This window comes from Lepisosteus platostomus, chromosome 6, assembly GCF_059453375.1.
Source record: "Lepisosteus platostomus isolate fLepPlt1 chromosome 6, fLepPlt1.hap1, whole genome shotgun sequence".
Lineage (NCBI taxonomy): Eukaryota > Metazoa > Chordata > Actinopteri > Semionotiformes > Lepisosteidae > Lepisosteus > Lepisosteus platostomus.
In genome coordinates, this window is record NC_142616.1 from 50,334,703 (window position 1) to 50,348,189 (window position 13,487).

At 37.3% G+C, this 13,487-nt stretch overlaps 1 protein-coding gene across 2 annotated transcripts in view; it reads left to right on the forward strand.

Moving 5' to 3' along the window:
• Positions 1 to 1,300: 1,300 nt before the first annotated feature.
• Positions 1,301 to 13,487, forward strand: part of synpra (synaptoporin a) — a 100,956-nt gene continuing 88,769 nt past the window's right edge. Inside the window, exons 1-2 of one of the 2 annotated variants that reach the window (XM_088636220.1) lie at positions 1,301 to 1,719; positions 1,856 to 1,921. In XM_088636220.1, coding sequence (XP_088492346.1) covers positions 1,702 to 1,719; positions 1,856 to 1,921 — 84 coding nt within the window. In that variant the 5' untranslated portion in view covers positions 1,301 to 1,701. Of the gene's footprint in view, positions 1,720 to 1,855; positions 1,922 to 13,487 lie in introns of those variants that run through there. The other variant, XM_088636219.1, reaches the window with a different exon arrangement.

Below are 13,487 nucleotides of genomic sequence, written 5' to 3' on the forward strand. Positions count from 1 at the left end.
TTCCTTTTTCTCTGTCCTCCAATCTCAAGCTCCCTGTTCTATATCATCCATCTCCTCAGTGCACTAAACAGTGACCTATCTGCTCAACTTTGCATCCTCATTGTGTCAGTCCTTTGCACTGATCGTTCGCCCTCCCCTTAACGCTGACTCTGCCTGTCCATCTTGTGGTCCATTACCTCACTCATCACGTGTTCTTGATTCACAGTGAAATTCAGGTGTCCTGAACAATTACCAGGGTAATCAGACACAGAACAACCCTGAACTGTATGGTTTCACAAAAAAATAGTTAAAATACAGAACCATAAAATAAACACTATTACCTTTACTCCAAAAATTATCATAAGAATTACAGTTTGATAAATCAAGTCTTTCATTACGGCAATAAACAGAACTTCTCAAACACACAATCCACTAATACAGAAATTGTTCATTAATCCAAGACAAAATACATTGGTTTGTCTGCTTTGTTAATAATAATGCATGATAACAAACCAATATTTCCATATAAAACATCCCTGATGAAAGCACAGGCTTGTACTTTGTGTATGCCTTTGAAAAGGAACTCTTACCCTGGATAAACATTAATGGCAACACCTATTTATCAATCAGTTACGCTGCAATAACCATTGAGGAAGCTTTATGGTTACTTAAGTTTTATAGTTCATGAACAGATAAAAATACACTGAAAATCGAAGATCGGCGACTGTGATAATTCTGATAATTAGCTGAAATATTCCAAATCGAAAACGGATTTGAAAATAGCTCGAATCTCCCGATAAAGAAGCTAAACCCACAAAACACAGAAGCAATGGAGAAGTAGCAATTATTCTGCATGTTATAACTGGGAATCATCTGTCATATAGAGTACAGAGTACAAGGGCGGACTTTTAAAAACAGGTGCGCTAATTAATGATTGGCTATGCATCCCAAAGTTGCTGGTCCGGTAAATTCTCAGAAGATTGGTACTTAAAGTTGAAACAGCTTGTGAAACAAATGCAATAAGAATATTCACTTTTGTTAGCTTTTTTTTAATTAATGGATGAAAAATTAAAGTGAATGAAACAGGTCATCCCGCCAAAAAGCCTCGCTTTGCCTTCTCCAAAACGTTGCAAGGTTTAATTTGGGTGCTGCTTATGCATTGTTCCTCATTCAAAATTAGATTCGTCCATACTGTTCTTCCACTTTGTACCCTGCTGTTCCGTTAATTGGTCTATTATGTTAAAAATAATTTTACAGCATGTCTCTTATAGTATCAATTGAAACTCAGCTTTGCAGCACATCACTAGAATGGCGAGGAAGGTCAACGCTTTTTTTAAATTCAGTGACAAATTATTTTTCAGTGGCTTCTTGAAGTTAGCGTAAATGTATTTCTTGCGAAACTCACGCATTTCATTCCGACATGCAGCACAAATGTGTACTTTTACACCAGATAGCAATAAACAGTATAACGATGTCAGTGTTGTCCAATAACAAAATGCAAAAGCTCTCGCTCGTCTTCGGAAAGCCAATCCTGGTCTGTCGCTGTGGAGCTTTTTTATTTTTCACCAAGGCATAGGCAGCCGGCTTTTTCCGTACAGAGTAGTAACATTTGAACAGCGAGTCGTCTGTTTGTGCTGGAGAGACGTGCACGTCAACTGGGTTTTAGGTGTGAAATCCAAATCTGCTACTGCGGAGACAGCGTTCAAAACAAACTATTTCCAAATGGATACGGCTAATCAGGTAATGAGACGGCTGTCTTTTTATGTGTTTTCTGTTTTTACAATGTTATCAAAATGTATTTTGAAATTTTGCAAACTTAAAATCTTGTCGTTTTTTTAAATACATGCACTATTCTTTTTTATTATTATTATTTTAGCTGGTTTCTACCGGGATGTTTGGTATAGCGAAGGAGCCTCTTGGATTTATGCGCGCTTTGGAATGGGTAAGTTCGGTGCTGTGAAGAAACATCAGTTTCCTTGTTTATTTGTGTGCAACCAATGAGCTGACTATGAAGTAACGTAGGCTCACTCCAATAAAGCGAATATTTTTTTGTGTTGTTGCAATGTAATGAAAACATTCCATGTAGTATCTATATGTTGCCTTTCAATGTACTCACAATTTAATATTTGCGCGGAGCGCGCGGCAATTTTGCGTTGGATGTTTTACACAAATAATGCCTTTTGTGCGGGCGTGCGAAACAGGCTATCTTTAGAAGTCCCTGTATTTTTGCTTTATCGTATTTTGAATTTTGCTCATATTGTAAAACTGATTTGGTCATTATTTTATGAAAGACCTATGACTCCTAGTTCTGGTCAGTGCATGGAGTATTTAATTTAATATGACCAGGTGGTTAAGGATTTTAACAGATTAATGAGATTTGTTTTCATTGCAACTGATCAGAACGAACTTCGAAACTGTGAGATACACTTTTTAGAAGGGAAAATATATTTTAAATTGATTATTGCTGAAGGTTTTAAATAATGTGTCTTTCGGTTTCAGTATTTAGAAATTACTAGGAACATCTAAAGAAAAATAGATGAGAGGGAACACGCTGTTTTAAACCTAGTGGTCACTAAGGAGTCAATTGTAAGTATTTTCAGCCATTCAGAATAACTGAGATTTCCTTAACAAGTACAAATAAGTGATTTATTTGCGCTTTTTTAGACGATTTATAATTGTTAAGGTAAGTGAAGAAGAACGGAACTCCTGTTGAGGCGGAGTCCGAATTTCAAGGTTTCTATTTTTATTGTTCAATATGATGATTTCAATTAAGTCTTTTAAGACAAACGGTTATTTTTTGTACATCATTGTCTGGTTTCTTGAAAGCACATACTGTAATAAATACAATTCTTGTCATAAATGTCATTGCCTAGAAACTTGGCTAACCTCGATAATCTTCTGCCTGTGTGGGGCCAATGCGGAGCTTTGGCAATGCGATTTGAAACACTTTCTCTGGTAGAGGCGGCCAACGATGGGTGAAACAGTATTGCTTATTAGTATGATTGTTATCCGCAGTGATATTTGCGGGTCAGCTGACAGATACCGCCAGTAGGTCTTAAGCACCATCTGTATGTTAAAGATAGCCTTGATGTTGAGTTCGTGAAGTGTCATTTAAAATTATTCATATGGAACAAGAGCAACATTCATTTTCATTTGTATCATTTTTTGCTACCGAAAATACAAAGTACAGTATTTGACTTTTCATATGGAGGACTGAGACAAAAACAACTCCACAGATTTTTCGTTTTATGCAAATCAAAAAGTCAGATTCCGTACGTAGCAATTTAGAGGCCGTTTGAATGTTTTGTGTTTATTAGGTGAAAATGAGGTTCTTTTGAAACAGAACACAAAACCCCTGAGGTCTGTTATTGGGTCTCTCTCTCTTTTCTGGTGTTGCCGGCCAGGAACAGTAATAAGTAGCTGAAGTGATCCAGCAAGCCTCAAGGTGGAACAGTGTCAGGAACGTCACGCATTTCACATGAGAGCTGTCGAAGAATATTATTACGCATAGAATCTTGAATCTAGACTATGGCAAAGCATCTAATACGTTTTGGCACGTGTTAATCTAAAAGGAAAAAACAATTTTTGATGGTCAATTAACTTAATGTTTTTCACACCCATTATTGGTAAATACTGTACGTACGAGAAACAAACATCTCAAACATGCAAATATTCATTTACACATTGGCTTAACATGGTTCTCTGTTCACTGATAAACTTTAAAGTGTTTCTTCTTCTCAGATTTTGCATGCTGACAGAATACAGTCATTCTGGTTTTGTGCCAGTAAACTGAACATATTCACCCAAATGCAGCGATACATGTAATGTAAATCTCATTCAATTTAAAGGAATAAGTTTAAGTTAAGCTGTATTAGTTGCTGTCCTGTTTACAGTATGTTTCACATGTTGCAGTGTTTCATGAGTATACTGGAGCTGTATAATGTGACAGTATACTGTATATTGCGTATACTAATACAACTGCCATCCAAAATTGTGGAAATTTCGTTTTATAGGAAAATAGCAGCAAAAAATTGAGGTGTGCTCAATTGATTGATAAACATAAGCAAATGTTATTCATAATTATGCACTATCAAGCAGCCAGTAGTCCTTTGTTTGTGAAATATTTTGCATAAAACCGATTTAACAGTGCTTTTTGTCTATATATTAGCACAGTAATTACCACATTGCTGGCGTGTATACTGTGCATTGAGGATTAGGACTGATGCTTAACAATCAAATACAATACCGATTCATGTTGTTCTTAATTGATGTGTCCCTGAGTTATATAAATGTAAAAAGTAAAAATCCTGGCACCAATTTAAAATATCAGATAAAACTCCCCCCTATTGTCAGAAATGAAAATGACCTAGCATATCACATGGTTTCTTTGTTTGAGAGTGTGATGCCCAATGTAGTGAGGAGGCACACACTTAAGAGACTCATATTTATGTAAATAACTAAACACTAAATACAGAACATGAACACAAACTCTTTACAGTCATGGCAAGTTCTTTAATTCAGGATTCCTTCAGTACAAAGCTGCCTTAGCTCATCCCCTTAAAGATGGATAAACATTTTACACACAACAGATTAAAGAGGCAATTCTGTTTTTTATTTTTGTTTTGAATTTTGAATCATGCATTATGTTTTTGTTAACTGAATTCAGGACAGCCAATTGCATGGCTATCACCCAGTGTTCACATGGCTACTAACATGGCAACTTCACACGGGGAAGAATGAAGTTGAAGAATGAGGAAGCCACCTTGGACACATCAAGGGCACCACAGCTTCAATCAGGAGACTTAACTTTGATTGGAGGAGAGTCCATTGATAACCAGACTGTGAGCCTATGAGCACACAGGCTGCAGGGATCACTGTCACCAGTCATCACCATGCCAACCAATCCCGCCCTTTCCTCTTTGGCCTTTAGCCAATTGTGCAAAACCACTTGGGGAAACCTGGTCACAGATGGGTAAATGCACCAAAAAACACCCTAGTCTTCTCTCTGAAAGTGATGTTAAATTATGAGAACTGTTCTATGAACAAAACAATGCATCCCAGAGACACAGGCTCTGCCTGATGGATAATACATCTTCCTTTAGAAAAGAAAAGCACAGTCTGTAATATCATTTCAAGTCTCTTCAGTGCTCAAAAATGCATCTTACATTTCAGTTCTTATAGAGCAGACATATTACTGGAGCTATGGTATGTTTGAAGGATGAGGTTACTTGTAGTGTCCTGGCTCTGCAACTGCAGAGGATGAGTCAGTAAAACATGGTTGATCCTACTTCTTATAGATTACGCTGGTCTTCCTGGATTGGCCAGTCACCCCTTAGCTTGCTGTTTTATTATCATGATTAGGCATCTTTTCCAAAGACCTCCACTTAATTGTACCTCTCACAAAAAAGGGGACTAGGTTCTGTATATATGGCTGGTGTTAGCACTAATTTTCTGTAATTGCAGAGAACACCCTAAACAACCCCCTGTCTGACCTCGAGGCTCTCCGACCTGCATAGCTGTCAAAATGTACTGGAGCTACTTAGCAGGTGGCCTCCTTAGGCCACATGTGTCCCTGGTTACTTGCCTATTATTTACAAGATACTTGTATTGACTAAATGGTACAGAATTTTTGACTTTCCGCATCTCTCAGGCAGAGGCAGGGGCATTATTGTTATTTGCAACCTTTATAACAATTTAAGTCCTATTACTATACTGTACCTCCTCCCTCTTCTTTTGAGTGCCTTGTTTTAAATGCCTATCCCCCAATCTACTGTCATTGCCACAGTCTATAGGCCACCCTAACCCAGCAAAGGCTTTTTTGGTGAGTTTGCTGATTTACTCTTATTTTTATGCCTTAAGTTTAAAAAAATCCTTATTCTTGGGGACTTTAATATACACATTGACTCAAGGTCTTCCAGTCTGGCTAAAAATTTCCTTTCCTTTCTCTATTGGGATGCTTTGGTCTTATTTAGTTTGTTTGTAGCCCTACACATAACAAAGGACACAGGGCAAAGGATTTAACTATTGCAAATGACTCTTTTGTTTCCCACTGCTCTTCCCTTAAACTAGGCCTCTCTGGCCACTTAGCTATTCTCTTCACTCTGGAATTACCTGTTTCTAACACTTCCCCCTCATACTCTGTAAATTTCCGCAACTGGCGATCAATTGATCAGCCAAGGTTTGCAAATTCTGTTCTGTCCTCCTTATCTTGTTTCTCTTCCCCTGATCCTCCAGTGCATTGTTCTCAAACTTGTTGGACCAAGTACCACCCCTGATCAAACCAAAGCATCCAAGTACCACCTACAAGTCATCTTCTCATAGGAACCACAGAAAATCTCAATGACCAACATGAGCACACATTCACATACAGTACAGTACACATATAATAAAAATAGCACTAAGCACTTACCATTTCAGTGAGAGGGGTGAGCCTGTTTAGTCGAGCAAAGCAGATGTGAATTGTATCAAGGCTCAACCAATGAATTCACAACTTTGACAGCAGAGTCTAACAGATTTTAAATCCTCAGGCATTTTCTTGACTGCCAAGGCCTCACGGTGGATGCTGCAGTGCATCCACTTCTTGTCTGGAGCAACGTCTCTAATTCATGCAACTACACCGCTGTGTCTGCTTGTCATCGCTCTAGCACTGTCTGTACAAACTCTGATGCATTTTATGCAGTCGATACCATTCTCTTCAATAAATTCATTCAGAAGCTGAAATATGTGCTCTCCTGTAGTTCTTGTTGGTAGTGGCTTACAGAATGGAAAGTCCTCATGGGATATGCCCTAAAACACATATCTAATGTAAACAAGCAAATTGGCCAAATCAACGACATCTACAGACTCATCTAATTGCAGTGAAAAGCATCTGCTCATCTTAACAAACTCTATCAACGTACTTTTGACATCATCCACCTTATCAATAATTCTACGAGTGACCCCAAATTCACACCAGAAGCAATACTCTATGTCAGCGCAGCAAAAGCGTAGCGTAAGCAACCATCCATCCAATCCACACCAACTCCGGCAGTTGCGTTCCATATTCAAACATAGGAAAGTCAACAGAACATTTGAGAGAGAGAGAGAAACAGCCGAAGTTGCACTACCTGTAATTACAACACAGTGTAGTTGATTAAAACCCAACACAACCGGGTGGACAAACAACAGTTCTATGTTTATTGTGGCTAAATAATCACAATACTTTACCGTGTTAATGTCATCGGCTAGTTATTGTGGTCGTGACAACAAAGTGAAAAGTTGCACTGTATCAATGGACACTCTGGGCCAGCATGATCATAATATTGTTGTAGATTGTGCTTATATAGTTCACAGGGTATAGAAAGTGTGGGTTTTGAGTGATTTGAATGGATCCCTATAGGGTTTATGCTTCACTCACACATGCAAGTGGAAAAAAAATAGACTCGGAATGTAAAAAAATGCTGGAGGATGGAGCAGACGGACGTGAGACGTGGGTCTCATGGAACCGGTGTGGATTGAAATATTGGTTAAAATGGAAATGTATCTGTTCCGTGAAATGGACGACTGAAAATGTTTCAGAAACACTTTTAGTGTGAATTGACTGTGTCATTCGAAAGGGGCAACAGGTCGAGCTGTTTAGCAGCGTTTTCTCCACACATACAGTAATACGTGTCAGCTCTTTTGCCAACGGTAAACAAAGTTCTTCACCAATAATGTGGGGCTTACCTGCTTAAACAATCCACAAGCTTGCATTTTTCCCCGTTTCAGGAGTCCGTCTCAGAAGTTAAAAGATTTTATTTCATGCACATGGGAGCGAAACACGGAGATGCTTAGTGTATTTTTCTCAAATTAACCTAAAACAGTCCTTAAATATTTTTCTGTTATCTAACGTGCTTTCCTGTACTTACAAAATTGGCAGTGTTCCAAAATCACACATATTCTCCTAAGAAGATAACTTCTTTTAATACAGTTGGTCACTTGGGTTCATAGCACGCATTCCTATACAATGGTATAGAATTTACATAGTAGCTATTGTGTCCACACTGTATCGTCGTAGCTAAGTATGTAGGCTGTATATTTGACACATAAACTAATTTTATTAATATAAAAAATATGAAACCCCTTCCCAATTTTTCAGTGCACACAACAAATTTCTAGGGTTATCTGGCGTACCACCTGCAGCGTACCATAGTTTGAGAACCACGGCTCTAGAGGACAAAATACAGTTACTTGACAGTGCTCTTTTATCTACACTTGACACCTTTGCTCCTCTTAAAAACTCAAACCATCTCATTCTCTCTCCCTTCCCCCTGGTACACCGACCATCTGCGATCTATGAAGCCAGTTTTTCCGCAAACCTGGGCGTAGGTGGCATCTTTCTGGCCTAAATGTACATTATCAGGCTTGGAGAGATTACTTGTCTGAATATAAGGTTACTATAGAGTCTGCTAGATCCACCTACTTCTCTCACGTCATTGAAAATTACCCCAGACATCTTTTCTCCACCATCAACAGTTTGCTGAAGCCAAACTACCCTACCACATTACCTGCCCCACCACAACTTTGGAACACATTCTTAGATTTCTTAAGCTCCAAGATCAACAACATCCGGCATCACATTCTCTCCACTATGCATATCATTTCCATAACTCCTCCTTCCTTATCCAAATGTTCTGGTTCTCTTCTCTCCAAATTCTCTCTTCTTGACTCAGCCCAAATTCTCTCTTCTTGACTTCTTGACTCAATAAACTAGTTACACGGAAGAAACCCACCACATCTATTTTAGATTCCATTCCCACCACTTTATTTCAGTCCTCTTTCTCTTCTCTCTGTCCCATTGTCCTCAATATTATAAATGAATCCTTTAGCACTGGCATTGAACTAAAGGTCCTCAAAACTGCTGCCATTACACCAGTGCCAAAAAGCCTAACATGGCTCTTGACAATCTAAACAATTTTCACCCCATCTCCAACTTACCCTTTCTTGCAAAAATTCTAGAACGTGCTGTCACATTTCAGTTACATAACCACCTCATGACAAATAACACAGCACTGAAACTTCCCTGATCAAAACCACTAATGATCTTCTAATAGCTTCTGATTCTGGTTCTCTTTCTATACTCATCCTTCTTGATCTCAGTGCTGGTGTTCCTCAGGGCTCAATACTGGGCTCCTTGCTTTTCAGCATTTACATGTTTCCATTTGGTCAGGCCTCAGATATCATTTCTATGCTGATGATACTCAAATATACATCCATACCAAACCTGACACTGATGTGGCTGTCTCTATTCTATCTAATTGCATCTCTGACATAAAAACTTAGATGACTCAAAATTTCCTTCATCTTAACTGTGACAAGACTAAAGTCATGCTTATTGGCACACCCCATTAACTTTGTAAAGCCAATCCTGTAACCCTGTCTGTAGATGGTTCGGTATTTGAGCTTCAGTCTAAATTGAAAAACCTTGGAGTGATATTAAATTCTGGCTTAACATTCAACCCACATGTGCAGCATATTTACAAAACATCTTTTTTTCACCTCAGAAATATCGCTAGACTATGCCCTATGTTATCACTAACTGTGGCTGAAAAGCTGATCAACACATTTATGTTCTCCCGAATTGACTACTACAGTATAATGCTCTACTTGCTGGGGTATCTAAATTTACATTGAACAAACTGCAGTATGTCCAAAATCCGGCAGCCAGAACCCTGACCAGGTCTAGTGGAAGTGATCACATTACTCCTATCCTGGAGTCCTTGCACTGGCTTCCTGTGAAATTCCGTGTGGACTTTAAAATCCTCATGCTCACCTATAAGGCTCTGCATGGCTTGGCACCTCAGTACCTGTCTGAACTATTATCGCCCTACTCCCCACCTCACAACTTTTGATCTTCTAATTCTGGTCTCCTTACTGTCCCCCAAGCCCGTCTACATTCTATGGGTGACAGGGCCTTCTCCTGTTATGCCCCCAAGCTCTGGAACTCCCTCCTCAAGGATATCAAAGAGCTACCTTCTCTAAACACCTTCAAATCCAGACTCAAAACCTTCTGCTTTAGAAGAGCCCTTTCTTAACTGGTTCCATTCTTTACCCCTCTGCTTCTACTATACTTAGTACCACCATCCATGTGTATCCTCTGTGTATTGTAATTGTGTATTGTAATTCTTTTTATTTATTGTTGTTGTCATTCTGTAGAGTGCTTTGAGAAGCCACCTTTAAAGGCGCTATATAATATAAAATTATTATTATTACAGTATATTATAGAATGTCTAATGACTGTCATAATAATAAATGATAATGCATCAACAAACACACAACTATGAAAAGGGGAAAACCAGAACTAAGCAATGACAGACTTTCAGTATTACCTTAATATGTCTAATAGTTATGAAAAAATAAGTAATAATAAGGATGAACCATATAAATGAAAACATCATTATTGGAGATAGCAAAGATTTAGGAGAGGCGGATCATACCTAACTGATGTACTAGATTTCTTTGAGTAATTAACTAGAAGGCTTTCAGAAGACGTTTTGATAGTGCTGCAAGAAAGGCTGATCCTCAGACCTAAAGCTGTTGGAAGCAGCATATGGGGGAAAAAGTGCTTTTAAAAAGCAGAACAAAGTGTGTGGAAAAGGGGAGGTCCCTTTAATTGAAGTGAGATCTTTAGTGGGGTACCACAGTGGTTCTAGAACCACTACTGTTCCTAAGCTTTCAATGATTTTGAATAGTGAGGTTCACTTTAGGTTCTCAAGTGCTGCAGGCCACCTTAATATGTAACATATACTGTAGTCGTTAATGAGTAAAGACCAGGAAACAGTGATAATAGAGACCATTTAAGGGAACAGCTGATTCAAATAGTAAAAGTCCAGGGTAGATTGAAAAGCAAAAGAAATCGAGGCCTTCCAGTACCAGGAATGCCTATCAGTGATCAAGACCAGCTGTAGATCTTTTCGTTCTGACCCGTCTACCTGTCAATTAACAACTGATTAAGGCCTGGAAACCTCCCACTTAATTCAGACATGTCATACGTCAGCGAAGTTGGGGACTGAGACAGAATTAGAACCAGAAACCATTGAGCCACCAGGGGAGTTGTCTAACCCTAATCTTGATAATGATCTGACTCTGGTATAATGAATGAAACTTGGATTTGTTTAATCTTAGAATAGTAGCACAAGCAGTTTAAGAGGGTATAGAAAAAAGCAGAATTAAATGGACATTATGTGTCAAATTATATTGCAATATAAAGTTGGGCATGTCCACATAAAGATAACCATTCTAAGGTATTACTCTACATGCAGGGAACAGATTGTAAATTTCTAATGTTTAGGCTACGTATTTGCTAAGTATTGCTTGAGCTCAGTATAGCTAAATTAATTATTGACTAATTTGGCCATAATTATCATGATACCTAGGAACATATTTTTTTGTGCAGTTTTACTGTAAGATCTGGAGAGATGTGGCTCACTAAGACTAAAAATATCTGTATCTGTAGATATTTTTAAGAGTGTAGAATTTAAATGAAAGTATGTCCAAATATTCAATCAAAGCTAAAGAGGACAAAAGGGCATTGTTCTCATGATAATTGGGACATATTGGTTTCATTGTGATTCTGTCTTTCAGAAATATACACGTGTAGAGTAAATTTCCTATGATGCTCTATATATGAGTACAGTACCTCTGTATTTCTTTTTGATTTACAGGTAAGCCTTAGTCTATTCTTTAGACACTCTTTCTTTTTCATGAAGACATTTGAAACTTGGCCTACAACCAGTAGCTATGTTTGTAGTTTTCTATGTCAACTGAAGAACCCGGTTACCCAAAATCTTACTTTATATCATGATTTTAAGTCCCTTTTTATTAACCTGTCATAAAAGGTACTGCTTGTAACAGATTGTTTGATTTAAATTACTGTATTTGTAGAAATGCCAAGACATTCTGCCATCGCTGAATGATGTCTTTTTAACATTATACAGTTTTTCTATGTATCTATACGACAATAAAATAGAAAATTAGGGCAGTGCCATTCTAGACAATGTAATTGTGTATACTGTTGTGCACAAGTGGTTATAATTTAAACCACAGTAAAAATTAAGCAAAATCTTTGCTTCATACTGTTGTTTTTCTTATACGGCTATGTGTAGGATAAATTTAAAAATGTAAATGTCATTTTGACCTTTGTTACACTGCATATTCCATATTTTGCATTTATAATGTCAGACACAATAATTTTAACTTTGTGTTCAAGATTAAGAATCAATATATTTTAGGCTTTGGAAATTTCCATAAAAATCAAATGCCCTGACAGTAACTCTAGCAGAACAGAAATAAGCAGCTACAGTCTTGATTTATTTACTGGTGCACATTCATGCTTGGAGCTATACTAAGTTCCAGAACATCTTTCACTTTGAGATAAGCTTCTACTAAGTTATGGTTTCTAAATGCCTAATGAATGTGGACGTCAGCTCCTGGCTTCTCTGGGTACTATTATCAGATTCATCTGTGATAAGATAACATCAATTTTTTTCCCAGTTAATGTTAAAAGAAAAGTTAAATGTCTGTAAAATAAATGCAAGCTATTAAATAAAATGACAAAATAGGATCTTAGACTTTACTGATGCTTAATATGCTACAGGAGCCATTGTTTCTGCATGGAAGAATTATCGTATGATAATATAAGTACAGTATGTCATGCATCAGTAGTTTGATTTTGATTATACAGTACAAGCACATATTGTAGAGATAATATTTGCATATACAGTATAGATTTATACCCCTGTAATATTTGTAAGATATTACAAAATCTGTGTTCAGTACATGAAAAAATTGTATTCTGTGTTAAATGGTACCTTTTATTGTATTTCAGTAGTGCACATACACCACAGGCAATACTTATTTTAAGCACTGGTAAACACAGGCTAGTATTGGATTGCAATTATACTGTAGGTGTACACAGCATTCACAGGAACTGCAGGTTTAACTGATTTCCTGTATAATCACTAATTTACATTTATATAAATATAATATAGAGAAATATGAGTATTGATTGTTTTTTTATTCACACTAGTAGCTATATGAAGTAAAGTCTTAACTATTGTTCATTATTAATTCCAATACGGTACATATGAATGTGTTGATTTCCTCAAACCAACTATTTTTATTTTTTTATTTTTAGGCCTTCATGTGAATATATATTAACTTTTGATACAATGAACACCATATTATTTGTGACATAAACTTATTTATTATTGTTCAGCATGAACTACATTTCACATGAGATCCATGATGTGATCATTTGTTCTGTAGTAGAAAGTGAAGCCCTGGAGACTGTTTGTCTTATCATCTACTAGTTCTACTGTTTCTGCTCCATCTATGTTTTTCTATGTCTTTGGAATCAAAACCTCTTTCCTAAATGAGGCATGAGTTTGAATTATATTGTCTCGTTTGGTCTCTTCATACAGCTCCTTGATTAAAAGTCTTATAGACTGAATGAAAGTGAAGTGCATTGGAGTGCAGAGGTCTCCAAGAGG